This window comes from Rhinoderma darwinii, chromosome 5, assembly GCF_050947455.1.
Source record: "Rhinoderma darwinii isolate aRhiDar2 chromosome 5, aRhiDar2.hap1, whole genome shotgun sequence".
In the NCBI taxonomy this organism is placed as follows: domain Eukaryota; kingdom Metazoa; phylum Chordata; class Amphibia; order Anura; family Rhinodermatidae; genus Rhinoderma; species Rhinoderma darwinii.
In genome coordinates this window covers 15,182,758-15,199,687 of record NC_134691.1, presented here as the reverse complement: position 1 = coordinate 15,199,687, position 16,930 = coordinate 15,182,758, and the positions used below count along the sequence as shown (strand labels likewise).

Sequence of the window (16,930 nt, the reverse complement as noted above, 5' to 3'; positions counted from 1 at the left end):
GGAGTACAGAGTAATGTAGAAGGCAGAGGACAGGTCTAGAAGGAGGAGCACAGAGGAATATAGAAGGCAGAGGACAGGTCTAGAAGGAGGAGTACAGAGTACTATAGAAGGCAGAGGACAGGTCTAGGAGGAGGAGCACAAAGTAATGTAGAAGGCAGAGGACAAGTCTAGAAGGAGGAGCGCAGAGTACAGGTCTAGAAGGAGGAGCACAGAGTAATGTAGAAGGCAGGTCTAGAAGGAGGTGCACAGAGTAATGTAGACGGCAGGGAACAGGTCTAGAAGGAGGAGCACAGAGTAATGTAGAAGGTAGAGGACAGGTCTAGAAGGAGGAGCACAGTAATGTAGAAGGCAGAGAACTGGTCTAGAAGGAGGAGCATAGAGTAATGTAGAAGGTAGAGGACAGGTCTAGAATGAGGCGCACAGTAATGTAGAAGGCAGAGAACTGGTCTAGAAGGCGGAGCACAGAGTAATGTAGAAGGCAGAGTACAGGTCTAGAAGGAGGAGCAAAGAGTAATGTAGAAGGCAGAGGACAGGTCTAGAAGGAGGAGAACAAAGTAATGTAGAAGGCAGGGAACAGGTCTAGAAGGAGGAGCGCAGAGTACAGGTCTAGAAGGAGGAGCACAGAGTAATGTAGAAGGCGGAGGGCAGGTCTAGAAGGAGGAGCACAGAGGCATGTAGACGGCAGAGGACAGGTCTAGAAGGAGCACAGAGTAATATAGACGGCGGAGAACACGTCTAGAAGGATGAGCACAGAGTAATGTAGAGGGCAGAGCACAGGTCTAGAAGGAGGAGCACAGCGTAATGTAGAAGGCAGAGGACAGGTCTAGAAGGAGGAGCACAGTAATGTAGAAGGCAGAGAACTGGTCTAGAAGGAGGAGCACAGAGGCATGTAGACGGCAGAGGACAGGTCTAGAAGGAGGAGCACAGAGTAATGTAGAAGGCAGAGAACAGGTCTAGAAGGAAGAGCAAAGAGTAATGTAGACGGCAGAGAACAGGTCTAGAAGGAGGAGCACAGAGGAATGTAGAGGGTAGAGGACAGGTCTAGAAGGAGGAGCACAGAGGAATGTAGAAGGCAGAGAACAAGTCTAGAAGGAGGAGCACAGAGTAATGTAAAAGGTAGGGAACAGGTCTAGAAGGAGCACAGCACAATATAGACGGCAGAGAACAGGTCTAGAAGGAAGAGCACAGAGTAATGTAGAAGGCAGAGCACAGGTCTAGAAGGAGGAGCACCGAGTAATGTAGAAGGCAGAGAACAGGTCTAGAAGGAAGAGCACAGTGTAATGTAGAAGGCAGGGAACAGGTCTAGAAGGAGGAGAACAAAGTAATGTAGAAGACAGGGAACAGGTCTAGAAGGAGGAGCGCAGAGTACAGGTCTAGAAGGAGGAGCACAGAGTAATGTAGAAGGCAGGTCTAGAAGGAGGTGCACAGAGTAATGTAGACGGCAGGGAACAGGTCTAGAAGGAGGAGCACAGAGTAATGTAGAAGGTAGAGGACAGGTCTAGAAGGAGGAGCACAGTAATGTAGAAGGCAGAGAACTGGTCTAGAAGGAGGAGCACAGAGTAATGTAGAAGGCAGAGTACAGGTCTAGAAGGAGGAGCACAGAGTAATGTAGAAGGCAGAGGGCAAGTCTAGAAGGAGGAGCACAGTGTAATGTAGAAGGCAGAGGACAGGTCTAGAAGGAGGAGCACAGAGTACAGGTCTAGAAGGAGGAGCACAGAGAAATGTAGACAGCAGAGGGCAGGTCTAGAAGGAGCACAGAGTAATATAGACGGCAGACAACAGGTCTAGAAGGAAGAGCACAGAGTAATGTAGAAGGCAGACACAGGTCTAGAAGGAGGCGCACAGAGTAATGTAGACGGCAGAGAACAGGTCTAGAAGGAGGAGCACAGAGTAATGTAGAAGGTAGAGGACAGGTCTAGAAGGAGGAGCATAGTAATGTAGAAGGCAGAGAACTGGTCTAGAAGGAGGAGCACAGAGTAATGTAGAAGGTAGAGGACAGGTCTAGAAGGAGGAGCACAGAGGAATGTAGAAGGCAGAGAACTGGTCTAGAAGGAGGAGCACAGAGTAATGTAGAAGGTAGAGGACAGGTCTAGAAGGAGGAGCACAGAGGAATGTAGAAGGCAGAGGACAGATCTAGTAGGAGGAGCACAGAGTTATGTAGAAGGCAGGGGGCAGGTCTAGGAGGAGAACAGAGTAATGTAGAAGGCAGAGGACAGGTCTAGAAGGAGGAGCACAGAGTAATGTAGAAGGCAGAGGACAGGTCTAGAAGGAGGAGCACAGTGTAATGTAGAAGCCAGAGGACATGTCTAGAAGAAGGAGCACAGAGGAATGTAGAAGGCAGAGGACAGGTCTAGAAGGAGGAGTACAGAGTAATGTAGAAGGCAGAGGACAGGTCTAGAAGGAGGAGCACAGAGTAATGTAGAAGGCAGAGGATAGGTCTAGAAGGAGGAGTACAGAGTAATGTAGAAGGCAGAGGACAGGTCTAGAAGGAGGAGCACAGAGGAATGTAGAAGGCAGAGGACAGGTCTAGAAGGAGGAGTACAGAGTAATGTAGAAGGCAGAGGACAGGTCTAGAAGGAGGAGCACAGAGGAATGTAGAAGGCAGAGGACAGGTCTAGAAGGAGGAGTACAGAGTACTATAGAAGGCAGAGGACAGGTCTAGGAGGAGGAGCACAAAGTAATGTAGAAGGCAGAGGACAAGTCTAGAAGGCGTGTAGCGTCCATGGCCGCGGGCCGTCGGGTTTACTCACCTCCCGACGCCCACAGCCATGGATCCGTGAGCGCTGGTCCCCATCTCCTTCCTAGGAGACACCAGCGCTCACTTCCGCTCCGTTCGGCTGTGTCCCGTAGGGTGCGGGCGCACGCTCGTGCCCGGCCTTAAAGGGCCAGAGCGCAAATAGGAGGAAGTCATCATCATCAACTGCCACGATTTCCTGGTCTATAAGAAGGCCCCTGGCCTTCTAAGCCTTGCCTGAGCGTTGTTAGTTTTCCCAGTCTGTCTTGCAAATGGTGCCTTAGTGTTTCCCGTTCTAGTTGTTACCCGTGGCTTGTTCCCCGTTCCTGTTTCCCGTGCTGTGCCTTAGTATCAAGTCATGCCACGTCCGGAGGAATCCGCCACGTTCTGTGTCATCTGCCACGTCCAGAGGAATCCGCCACGTCTGGCGCAACTTGCGGCTCCTGTGTCATCCGGCACGTTTGGCGCTATCTGCTGCACCCATCTCCATCTGTGCCAGAGCTGCAGCCACCGTCTGGACTATCCAGGTACCCTTGTGCGGGACATTGTATTTCTGGGGTGTCCTGTTGTTTGGCCAGCTGCCTCCCCGCTATGGCGGTACGGCCTAGTGGGTCCACTAACCCACTTCGTGACAAGGAGGAGAACAGAGTAATGTAGAAGGCAGAGCACAGGTAACACATCATTAGTGACTTTGGTTAGGGCTGTTTCAGTAGATTAGTGGGGTCAGAAGTCAGATTGTAGATGGTCGAAAAGAGAGTTGGATGAGAGGTAAGAGGACAGATCGAGGTGGACATGTTATTCAAGGAGTTTTGAAGCAAACGAGAAAGATGGGGCTATAGCTGGAAAAAGAGGGATGGCTTCTTAACTATCTCCATAATATAGACCCCAAACCAGACGTACCAATATTTACCTCACATACAAATTTGGTATCGTTGCAATCGCAACAACCCGCTGAATAAAGTTATTGTGTTACTTATACCACACGGTAAACGGCGTAAATTTAGGACGTAAAAAAGAGTGGCGAAATTGCAGTTTTTTTTCTATTCCCCCCAAAAAAAGGTTATAAAAGTTAATCAATAAATTCTATGTACCCCAAAATGGTGCTATTAAAAATTACAACTTGTCCCGCAAAAAACAAGACCTTATACAGCTATGTAGACACAAAAATATAAAAGTTATAGCACTTTGAATGAGACGATGGAAAATCGTAAAAAAATAGGCTGGTCATTAAGGGGTTAAGTGTCTGGAACGTTCCCATTCACTGACAGCAATCTTTAAAATGGTTAAGAATTGCAACACAATGTATATTAGAAAGTTACAGAACTTTTTCAGTATACAGTGATTCATCTATAAGAAAATTGGAGTTATTTTTCTACTTTCACACACAAATACAGAATCCTGCACGTTCCCATAGAAACCCCTGCAAAGCGTCTAACCTAATAAATCACAGGCTTCCAGGCTTCGGAAACATGGCCGCCACCGTTGGACAGACAGACGTGCAGTGTGACTGCTGCGAGGATTAGACCGTAGTCACATACCAACACACGCTTCTATGGATAACATTGCTAGTTACCAATCGGATCTTTTTTCTAATTTGCAGCAGCGCTGGGGTCAGTTGTAAGCCGCACTGTGATTGGGGCTGTCACTCTGTCACTCTGACAATTGGCTTACAGCGGGATATGTTGGGCGTGTCCTGACGCGGCAGGGAAGTGTTGCGGTGTTTATCCCTCATATCCTGCGAGTTTCCGGGACTTGTCTCTTTACGTTATAGAGAGAGGCTGGCGGGGCGCCGTGTTACCGGGAAGGTACGTCATACACCCGGGTGAGTTGTGGCAGAGGAGACTGTTCTCTGTAGTTTCTGTGAGATCCTTGTACAGATCCGGACACATCACAGCACCAGTGTAGTACCAATGTATGCGATATACAAGTCACATAATAATCTACATATAACATACATGTGTGTCCAGTATGATATGTATCTATAATAATCCACATATATTATACACGTGTCACTAGTATGTAATATACATATAGTAATCTACATATAACATACACGTGTGACCTATATGATGTGTATATATAATCTACATATAACATACATGGGTGACCTATATAATGTGTGTGTATAATAATATATCTATAATATACCCGTGTGACCTATATGATGTGTATATATAATCTACATATAACCTACACGTGTGACCTATATGATGTGTGTGTGTGTGTATATATATATATATATATATATATATATATAATAATCTACATATAACATACATGTGTGACTAGTATGATGTGTATATACATATAATAATCTACATATAAAAGACAAAGACAGTGTGGGTCTCTGTAGTGAGTGATACAAGAGAGGACATGTGATTATTACACACTATGCACTTGACCACTCGGTGGCCCCGCTCTGTGAGTTTGTGTGGTCCTTCTGCTTTGTGGTTGAGCTGTTACTGCTGGACGCTTCCACTTTACAGTAATAGAACTTAGAGGTGACCGGGGCAGATCTAAAAGATAGTAATACTTACAGGTGACAGGGCAGTTCTAGTAGGTAATAATAACAACACTTACAGGTGACCAGGGCAGATCTAGTAGGTAATAATAACACTTACAGGTGACTGGGGCAGGTCTAGCAGATAATACTAAAACTTACAGGTGACTGGGGCAGATCTAGAAGATAATAACACTTACAGGTGACCAGGACAGATCTAGCAGGTAACACTTACATGTGACCAGGGCAGTACTAGCAGGTAATAATAACACTTACAGGTCACCAGGGCAGATCTACCAGAGATTTTTTTTTCCCATTGACCAAAATTGTCAAAGGGATCTGAACAAAGTAAATAATACTTGCTATACATAAAGCAATAAAAGCACAAAAAATAATACAATTTAAAAATACCATAAAAAACAAAATAAAATTAACTCAAATAGTGATTGTGCAATCAAGGAAAAGGGGACTTTGCACAATTAAATCCTTTCCCTACAACAGTCGGTATCAATAACAAAATAATTGAAGGCGACCTTGACCAGTCCTGCTCTATTTCCCTCTCTTCCCCTCTCTTCCCATACCCACAACATTTACAGATCTACCATATAACACTTACAGGTCACCAGGGCAGATCTACCAGATAACACTTACAGGTCACGAGGGCAGATCTACCAGATAACACTTACAGGTCACCAGGGCAGATCTACCAGATAACACTTACAGGTCACCAGGGCAGATCTACCAGATAACACTTACAGGTCACCAGGGCAGATCTACCAGATAACACTTACAGGTCACCAGGGCAGATCTACCAGATAACACTTACAGGTCACCAGGGCAGATCTAGCAGGTAATAATAACACTTAGGCTGCATTCACATGAGCGTGGTGTTTTTGCGCACGCAAAAACGCGGCGTTTTGCGTGTGCAAAAACCACTTGACCGCTCCGTGTGGCTACAGCATATGGATGCGCGGCTGCGTGGTTTTTGCGCAGCCGCCATCATTATGACACTCCATTTGGATGTTTGTAAACAGAAAAGCACGTGGTGCTTTTTTGTTTACATTCATCCTTTTGACAGCTGTTGCGCGAATCACGCAGTTCGCACGGAAGTTTTCACGCACCCATTGACTACAATGCGTGATTCGCGCAAAACGCCGAAAGAACGGAGATGTCGTGACTTTTTTTCAGTGGACTCACGCTGAGTAAAAGCACGCACATGTCCGCACGGCCCCATAGACTAATATAGGTCCGTGCGACGCGCGTTAAAATCACGCGCGTTGCACGGACGTAATTCCCGTTCCTCTGAATAAAGCCTAACAGGTGACTGGGCAGATCTACAAGATAATAACACTTACAGGTGACCAGGACAGATCTAGCAGGTAACACTTACAGGTGACCAGGACAGATCTAGCAGGTAACACTTACAGGTGACCAGGGCAGATCTAGCAGGTAACACTTACAGGTGACCAGGGCAGATCTAGCAGGTAATAATAACACTTAGATGTGACAGGGCAGATCTAGTAGATAATAATAACAACGCTTACAGGTGACCGGGGCAGATAATAATAACAACACAGGTGACCAGGACAGATCTAACAGATAATAACACTTACAGGTGACCAGGGCAGATCTAGCAGGTAATAATAACACTTACAGGTGACCAGGGCAGATCTAGCAGGTAATAATAACACTTACAGGTGACCAGGGCAGATCTAGCAGGTAATAATAGCATTTACAGGTGACCAGGGCAGATCTAGCAGGTAATAATAACACTTACAGGTGACCAGGGCAGATCTAGCAGGTAATAATAACACTTACAGGTGACCAGGGCAGATCTAGCACGTAATAATAGCATTTACAGGTGACCAGGGCAGATCTAGCAGGTAATAATAACACTTCCAGGTGACCAGGGCAGATCTAGCAGGTAATAATAGCACTTAGATGTGACAGGGCAGATCTAGCAGGTAATAATAACAACGCTTACAGGTGACCGGGGCAGATAATAATAACAACACAGGTGACCAGGGCAGATCTAACAGATAATAACACTTACAGGCATAGCAAAGAGTAAAGTAGAAGGAGGAGCAGCGAGTAATGTAGACGGCAGTCTACATATAACATACACGTGTGACTAGTATGATGTGTATACACCGTATATAATAATCTACGTGTAACATACACGTTTGACCAGTAAGATGTATATACCGTATATAATCTACCTATAACATACATGTGTGACTAGTGTGATATATGTTTTATGTATATACATCATACTAGTCACACGTGTGTTTGTGTTATATGTAGATTATTATATACGGTATATACATCTTACTAATCATACGTGTATGTTCTATGTAGATATGTCATACTAGTGACTGGCTAGATTGGGGACACCCATCTTTCCAAAAAATGGATGTGATTAAGAAATGTCTGAAGTTTTACAGCACAGAGTATTTCAGCAAACACTTCTCTGTTTTACCACAGGGTTCAAGCCTTCTTATCTCCTGAAACAGAGACAAGTCGCCAGAGCTATAAACATGCCTGCCGGTAAGATTATATTGTTAATACGTTTTGTAACCGTTATAAATTTATTCCTATTCCGGAAATTGATAGTTTGTTGCTAGGATACGCCGTCACCTTCTGATCAGTGGGGTCCCAGCAGATCCTGAGTTTGAAGGGGCTACAGCACTGCTTTCGGGGAGCTGCATCTCTGCCTCATTCGCTTAAATGGAGCTGTGCTGCTGTGAGCGGCTGGCGGCGGCGCAGCCGCGCTGGGAAATACTGACGTTGCACCCCCACCAATCAGAAGTCTGACCGTCTTCTATAAAAACAATAGAGAAGACAATGGTTTATATCAGACCACGGCCAGCGCCGCGTAGTCTGTGATATTCCTGGCACCATATGGTGAACTAGATTTATTTTTTTGCCTATAAGAGGATTAAAAACCCGTGTCCTTGTTTAGAGGCTGCGATTTGTGATACAAACTCCATTGTCCGCGCCTGTCCGTCACTGTATATACCGTATAGCTAGTCCTTGTGTTACGTGGGCGCCTATTCATTTGGATGACCCCCACGTAATGCTACGTCTTCCCTGCAGCGGCTGCATCCGGTGATCACAGCTGAGCGCCGCACCGGCTTCTTTTTGAAAAGAGGTCGTCACCGTGAGACAATCTTATCAAACCTATCGGTGCCCTCCGCTGTACAATGACGTCTATGTAGTTGGTGCCGAGAAGCTGTAAATGTGCGCGGAGGGAGTGGAGCTATGGCCACACCAGCAGCAGGAGGGGTCCGCTATGTGCTACAGCTGGATATTGTATGGCCGTTTAACCCTCAGATGCCGCAATTATTGACCGCAGCATCTAAATAGTTAAACAGAGGGATGAGACCCCCTTTGCTGACAGGCATGATATACTGAAGTGTAACGCACATGGTTTTTGGATGCAGTTTTAACCGCATCCGCTACGTCCAAAAGTGTCATTCGGTTCTATTTTATTTTTTTAAAGTTAAATAAATGGTAAAAAGGTAAAAAAAAACTTACAAAATGCTTAATTATGGGGGAAAAAAAGTATGCGTAATTGGTTTCCCGCATTAACAATTATATTATCCCGCACTGTGAGCGCTATAAAAAAAAACAAAAAACAATCTGGATTAGCATTTCAATCCTTAAAAAAAAAAAAAAGTAAGGCCCCATGCACACGTCCATGCCCGTAATCCCAGCCCGCGACTGCGGGCACAGCCGGCCCGCATTTTCGGGCTGTGCTCCCGTAGTATGGGAGCACGGCCCGAAAAAACGGACATGCTCCATAATTCCCGGCACAGTTCTACGGCACGGACACCCATCTGTAGCTATACGGGAAGGTGTCCACGGCCAATAGAACTGAATGGATCCGAAATTGCGGACTGTATTACGGTCCGCAAATTAAAGAGTCTCTGTCACCACATTATAAGTGGCCTATATTGTACATGATGTGATCGGCGCTGTAATGTAGATTACAACAGTGTTTTTTATTTATAAAAACGATCATTTTTGACGGAGTTATGACCTATTTTAGCTTTGTGCTAATGAGTTTCTTAATGGACAACTGGGCGTGTTTTACTTTTTGACCAAGTGGGCGTTGTGGAGAGAAGTGTATGACGCTGACCAATCAGTGACCAATCAGCGTCATACACTTCTCCCCATTCATTTACACAGCACATAGTGATCTTACTAGATCCACATACACACACTAACTGAAGTGTCCGGAGACGCGATGTCTATTCACAATCCCGACACTTCGCTAACGTGTGGGACTTACAGCACAATTTTTACGGTCGTGTGCATGGGGCGTATTAAGTATTTCTTATGTACCCCATAAATGTTTCCATTAAAATCTACAGCTTGTCCTGAAAAACACACAAAAAAAAACGTCTGCGTCTACAGAAAAAATAGAAAAGTTATGGCTTATTGTGCAAAAGCAGCAAAACAAAAAACGTGATGAGGTGTGTACAATACCCGTGCTCGGCGTGTGTTAGGAACCAGGTGGCCTCCAGATCTGCCTGTCCCGGAATATTACCGGTGTTTTTTGTTTTTTTCACTGAAGTCTATAAAAGTTTTTGCTGTTGGCCATCAAATAAAAAAATTAAATGTCTGGCTCCTAAATCAGGTGATTTATACACGTCTGTTATATTGCCCCTCCTGCTGCAGAACCTCATAGTGCACACGTGGGTTCATAGCAGTCGGGGATTGACATGTAGCTCCGTCTTTCATGGTTGAAAAATGCGCTGTCGCTGGGGCGCTGCGACCGTTTGGTGGATGGGTCTACCTCACAATAAATTTAAGACCGTACCACCAAACATTGCAGCCCTAGTTGATTGATTGCCTCCTCCTGGACCCTCGCATGTCGGATTCTCTATAAACTTTAATGGAAGCCTTGCATGCGCTCCTTTCCATTGAAGCTTATGGAGAATTCTGCGGTCGGGAATCAGCGAGTCGGGGGCACGTCCTGTGGGAAGACCCCTTTAATAATATGTGGATCGCTCCCAAATTTTAACCTTAGGGGTCGGCTGCATCTTGTTCTGCTTTTTTTCTGTTCTACTAGTAGAATGAGCGCCGTTTTCCCAGTTCTTAATGGATTTGCTGGTTTTTCATAAAATCGGCATAATCGGAACCGGTCAGTGACTTTATGCCGCCCTCTTTGATTTTGATTGTCTGTCACTTCTGTCTGATAGTTTCGTGATTTTTGTGAACTTATATTTAGTACGTTGCATCGCGCTGGGAGGAAGGAGTCCGGCATAAATTCACTCACCGCTTCCCTTTAACCTGATACATTGTAACATACCTTTAATTAACACTGTGGCCTGTTTTTTCTGCTGACTGATTGGGGGAGGGGGGGGGGTTTGGGTGTCGGTTCCTAATCCCATGTCCCAAGGATAGGACATAAATGTTACAATAATATTCCTTTAACCCCTTCCCTCTTTAGCCACTTTTGACCTTCCTGACAGAGCCTCATTTTTCAAATCTGACATGTGTCACTTTATGTGGTAATAACTCCGGAATGCTTTCACCTATCCAAGCGATTCTGAGATTGTTTTCTCGTGACACATTGGACTTTATGTTACTGGCAAAATTTGCTCGATATGTTCAGTATTTAATTGTGAAAAACACCAAAATTTAGCGAAAAATTGCAAAAATTAGCATTTTTCTCAATTTAAATGTATCTGCTTGTAAGACAGGCAGTTATAATACACAAAATTGTTGCTAATTAACATCCCCCATATGTCTACTTTAGGTTGGCATCGTTTTTTGAACATCCTTTTATTTTTCTATGACCTCACAAGGCTTAGAACTTTAGCAGCAATTTCTCACATTTTCAAGAAAATTTCAAAAGGCTATTTTTACAGGGGCCAGTTCAGTTGTGAAGTGGTTTTGAGGGCCTTATATATTAGAAACCCCAAAAAAGTCACCCCATTTTAAAAACTTCACCCCTCAAAGTATTCAAAACAGCATTTAGAAAATGTCTTAACCCTTTAAACATTTCACAGGAATTAAAGCAAAGTAGAGGTGAAATTTACAAATTTCATATTTTTCTGCAGAAATACATTTTTAATACAATTTTTTTTATAACACAGAAGGTTTTACCAGAGAAATGCAACTCAATATTTGTTGCCCAGTTTTTGCAGTTTTAGGAAATATCCCACATGTGGCCGTAGCGTGCTACTGGACTGAAACACCGGCCTCAGAAGCAAAGGAGCACCTAGTGGATTTTGGGGCCTTATTTTTGTTAGAATATATTTTAGGCACCATGTCAGGTTTGAAGGGCTCTTGTGGTGCCAAAACAGTCAAAATCCCCCAAAAGTGACCCCATCTGGGAAACTAGACACCTCAAGGAAATTATCTAGGGGTGTAGTGAGCATTTTCACCGCACAGGTTTTTTACAGAAATTATTGGAAGTAGGCCGTGAAAATTAAAATCAACATTTCTTCAAAGAAAATGTAGGTTTAGCGATTTTTTTTCTCATTTCCACAAGGACTAAAGGAGAAAAAGCACCGCAAAATTTGTAAAGCAATTTCTCCCGAGTAAAACAATACCTCACATGTGGTAATAAACGGTTGTTTGGAGACACGGCGTGGCTGAGAAGGGAAAGAGCGCCATTTGGCTTTTGGAGTTCACATTTAGCAGGAATGGTTTGCGGAGGCCATGTCACATTTACAAAGCCCCTGAGGGGACAAAACAGTGAAAACCCCAAACAAGTGACCCCATTTTGGAAACTATAACCCTTGAGGAAATTATCTAGGGGTATAGTGAGCATTTTGACCCCACAGGTTTTTTGCAGAAATTTTTGCAAGTAGGCTGTGAAAATGAAAATCTACATTTTTTCAAATAAAATGTAGGTTTAGCTAATTTTTTTTCATTTCCACAAGGACTAAAGGAGAAAAATCACCATAAAATTTGTAAAGAAATTTCTCCCGAGTAAAACAGTACCCCACATGTGGTAATAAACGGCTGTTTGGACACACGGCGAGGCTGAGAAGGGAAAGAGCGCCATTTGGCTTTTGGAACTCAAATTTAGCAGGAATGGTTTGCGGAGGCCATGTTACATTTACAAAGCCCCTGAGGGGACAAAACAGTGGAAACCCCCCACAAGTGACCCCATTTTGGAAACAACACCCATTGAGGAAATTATCTAGGGGTATAGTGAGCGATTTGACACCACAGTTTTTTTGCAGAAATTATTGGAAGTAGGCCCTGAAAATAATAATCTACATTTTTTCAAATAAAATGTAGGTTTAGCTAATTTTTTCTCATTTCCAGAAGGACTGAAGGAGAAAAAGCACCACAAAATTTGTAAAGCAATTTCTCCCGAGTAAAACAATACCCCACATGTGGTAATAAACGGCTGTTTGGACACACGGCAGGGCTTAGAAGGGAAAGAGCACTATTTGACTTTTTGAGATCACATTTAGCAGGAATGATTTGCGGAGGCCAGGTCACATTTGCAAAGCCCCTGAGGGGACAAAACAATGAAAACGCCCAAAAAGGGACTCCATTTAGGAAACTACACCTCTTGAAGAATGCATCTAGGGGTGTAGTGAGCATTTTGACCCCACAGATGTTTCATAGAATTTATTAGAATTAGGCAGTGAAAATAAAAACAGTCCTTTTTCTTCAATAAGACGTAGCTTTAGCGCAAATTTTTTCATTTTCTCAACAAATAAAGGAAAAAAAGAACCCAACATTTGTAAAGCTATTTCTCCCGAGTACGGCAATACCCCATATGTGGTCATAAACTGCTGTTTGGGCAAACGGCAGGGCTCAGAAGGGAAGGACCGCCATTTGGAGTGCAGATGTTGCTGGATTGGTTTCTGGGCACCTGTGGGCCCAAAACAGTGGAAACCCCCCAGAAGTGACCCCATTTTGTAAACTACACCCCTCAATGCATTTACCAAGGGGTGTAGTAAGCATTTTAACCCTGCAGGTGTTTTGTAGAAATTAGTGTGCGCTCAATGTTGCAGAGTGAAAATGGGATTTTTTTCCATAGATATGCCAATATGTGGTGCCCGGCTTGTGCCACCATAACAAGACAGCTCTCTAATTATTATGCGGTGTTTCCCGGTTTTAGAAACACCCTACATGTGGCCCTAATCTTTTGTCTGGACATATGACAGGGCTCAGAAGTGAAGAGTACCATGCGGAGTGGAGGCCTAATTTGGCGATTTACAAAGTATTGGTTCACAACTGCAGAGGCTCAGATGTGAAATAATAAAAAGAAACCCCTGATAAGTGACCCCATTATGGAACTGCACCCCTCAAGGCATTTATTAAGGGGTGTAGTGAGCATTTTCACCCCACAGGTCTTTTCCATAAATGAATGCGCTGCGGATGGTGCAAATTAAAAATTTATATTTTTCCCTAGATATGCCATTCAGTGGCAAATATGTCATGCCCAGCTTATGACGCTGGAGACACACACCACAAAAATTGTTAAAAGGGTTCTCACGGGTATGACGGTGCCATATATGTTGAAGGAAACTGCTGTTTGGGCACGCTGTAGGGTTCAGGGCCGAGGGAGCACCATTTGGCTTTTGGAGAGCGGATTTTGCTTGGTACTATATTTGTTTGAGTATTGCTGGTGTTTTATAATGTGGGGGTACATGTAAGCGGGGCGGAGTATATAAGGGGCATAGTCAGGTGGTATAAAAAAATAAAAATAATCCATAGATGTGTGTTACGCTGTGAAGCAATCCTTTCTGCACAGGCCGGTGTCGCACTGATAAATGGTGTCATTTCTTATCCCCCTTTTGGTCCACACTCCGCGCCTTTGTAGTTTGGGGAATTTTGCTGGGAAAGTATTATCCTGGTATAATACGGGCACCGTCGCTTCCATCGGATATGATTGGGCCCTCCCTTCCTGGTTCCCTAATTTTAGGTCCTTGATAAATCGCCTCTTGAAACAGAAGAAATGTTCTCCTCGGGCACAACTGCATATTTTTTTATTTCCTGACTTATTGGAGCCATAACTAATTTTATTTTTCATAGACGTAGCGGTATGAGGGCTGGTTTGTTGCGGGACGAGCTGTAGTTATTATTGGTACCATTTTGGGGTACATGTGACTTTTTGATCACCTTTTATCCTATTTTTTGGGATGCCAGGTAAACCAAAAAACGCAATTCTGGCACAGCTTTTTTTGGTTTTTTTTTATACAGAGTTCACCACGCATTATAAACTACATGTTACCTTTATTCTGCGGGTCAGTACGATTCCGGCGATACCTCATTTATAGAACTTTTTTATGTTTTACAACTTTTTGCACAATAAAATTACTTTTGTAAAAAGAATGTATTTTTTCTGTCGCCAAGTTGTGAGAACCATAACGTTTTAATTTTTTTGTCGACGGAGTTGTATGAGGGCTTGTTTTTTGCGGGACGAGCTATAGTTTTTATAGGTACCATTTTTGGATACGTGCGACTTTTTGATCACTTTTTATTGTAATATTTGTAGGGCAAAGTGACTAAAAAACAGAAACTCTGGTAACGTTTTTTACGGGTTTTTTTTACGCTGTTCACCGCGTGCAATAAATAATATAATATTTTGATACCTCCGGTCGTTACGGTCGTGGCGATACCAAATACATATGGTTTATTATTATTTTTCAATAATAAAGGACTTGATAAGAGTAAAAGGGGGATTGTGTGTTATTTGATTACTTGAAACTTTTATTGTTTTCAAACTTTTATTTTTTGCACTTTTTTTTACACTTTTTTATACTTTTTTTACACTTTTTCTCAAGTCCCACTAGGGGACTTGAAGGTCCAACGGTCAGATTTTTTTTTTTCTAATACATTGCACTACCTATGTAGTGCAATGTATTAGATCTGTCAGTCATTCACTGACAGCAAGCCGTTTAGGCTTCGCCTCCCGGCGGGGCCTAAATCGGCTTCCGTAATGGCAGAGCAGGAGACCATTGTGTCTCCTGTTGCCATAACAGCAGTCGCCAGTCCCGATTGCCTGTCAGGGCTGGCGATCTGCTTGTAACCGCTACGATGCAGCAATCGCTTTCGATTGCTGCATCGAAGGGGTTAATGGCAGGGATCGGAGCTAGCTCCGGTTCCTGCCGTTACAGGTGGATGTCAGCTGTACAGTACAGCTGACTTCCACCGCTGATGACGCCGGATCAGCTCCTGACCCGGCGCCATCTTGCCGGCAGCTACGGAAGCCGATCAGGCTCCGCCGCCGGGCGGATCTTGACCGGCTTCGGTGCTAGGCAGACCGGGAGGCCAGTATTAGGCCTCCGGTTGCCATTGCAGCCACCGGAACCCCGGCAATTTCATTACTGGGGTTCCGATGAGCTGCAAACACCTTAAGTGCAGCGATCGCGTTTGAGCGCTGCACTTAAGGGGTTAATGGCGGGGATCGAAGCTAATTTCGGTCCCCGCCGTTACAGTCGGATGTCAGCTGTAAGATACAGCTGAGATCCGGTGATGATGGGACCGGCTCAGCTTCTGAGCCGGTGCCAAACGTTTGACGTACATGTACGGCAAGATGCGGGAAGTCAGTACTTTCCATGACGTACATGTACGTCAAATGTCGGGAAGGGGTTAAAGGGTACGTAAACTTTTGCGGTGACATAGCTGTCATATGTGTTTACATGCGGAATAACGCTATTTCTGGCCATTATATGGCGTTATTTAGCAGTTTTCCCCTCTATCGCTAATTCTCCGCTTTCTCTGAGCTAGCAGGTGGAGTCTAACTGACCACAGAGGAGAATCCTGCTCTCATATATATATATATATATATATATATATATATATATATAATCTCCCCCTCCCCCTACTGTGAATCCAGCACTGGGGTGAGAGAACACTTACTAGAGGCTGCAGCAGCATCTGTGTGGTCTCTGCGCCTCTCTCCCCCTCTGCTCCTGCTCTCCTCCTCCCCTCTCCATAGACTGTAACCTGATCCCTCAGTGATTCGATAGTCCGTCTTGTTTTGCGGATGCAGATTTAGCAGTAAATTTAGAGAGCGTGAGCCGTTCGGTGGGGAGGGGGGGAGCCTAATAAGTGGAGAAAGAGGCGTTTCTCTCTAATAAGATGTATTACAAAGTTCCTTCTATTCGCTTTTACTATTGATCTATGCAAAGTTTGTTGAAAAGTTATTGACCATTTAATCCAACATCTGTTAATTCAGAACATCTGATAAACCAACACTTGTTATCCGCACAGAACCGCGATATAATGTAATACTTTACAAACCTCGTCTATGAACATTCAATCTTAAATATCTAGTAATACGGGAAACCATCAGGTACCATTGATGCTGGATTCACACTGATCGGCCATAACGTTACGACCACTGACCGGTGAAGTGAATAACACTGATGATCTGGTTACAATGGCGGCTGACAAGGGGGGGGGGGGGGATATATTAGGCAGCAAGTGACCAGTCAGTTGTTGATGTTGAAAGCCGAAAGAATGTAAGAATTTGAGTGACTGTGACAAGGACCAAATTGTGATGTGTAGACGACTGGGTCACCGCATCTCCAGAACGGCCGGTCTTGTGGGGTGTCACCGGTATGTGGTGTTTAATACCTACCAAAAGTGCTCCAAGGAAGGATGACTCGTGAACTGGTGATGGGCGGTAGGGAGGGAAGGCTAGCCCGACTGGTCCGATCCCACAGAAGAGCGACTGTATCACAAATTGCTGGAAAAGTTACTTCTCA

At 44.2% G+C, this 16,930-nt stretch overlaps 1 protein-coding gene across 6 annotated transcripts in view; it reads left to right on the top strand.

The window, feature by feature from the left end:
- Positions 1-4,216: 4,216 nt before the first annotated feature.
- The window catches only part of EFR3A (EFR3 homolog A), a 192,689-nt gene continuing 179,975 nt past the window's right edge, over positions 4,217-16,930 (top strand). For 3 of the 6 annotated variants that reach the window (XM_075825713.1, XM_075825717.1, XM_075825716.1), the window contains exons 1-2: positions 4,217-4,556; positions 7,719-7,781. In XM_075825713.1, coding sequence (XP_075681828.1) covers positions 7,772-7,781 — 10 coding nt within the window. In that variant the 5' untranslated portion in view covers positions 4,217-4,556; positions 7,719-7,771. The remainder of the gene's footprint in view (positions 4,557-7,718; positions 7,782-16,930) is intronic. The other 3 variants (XM_075825714.1, XM_075825718.1, XM_075825715.1) reach the window with 2 other exon arrangements.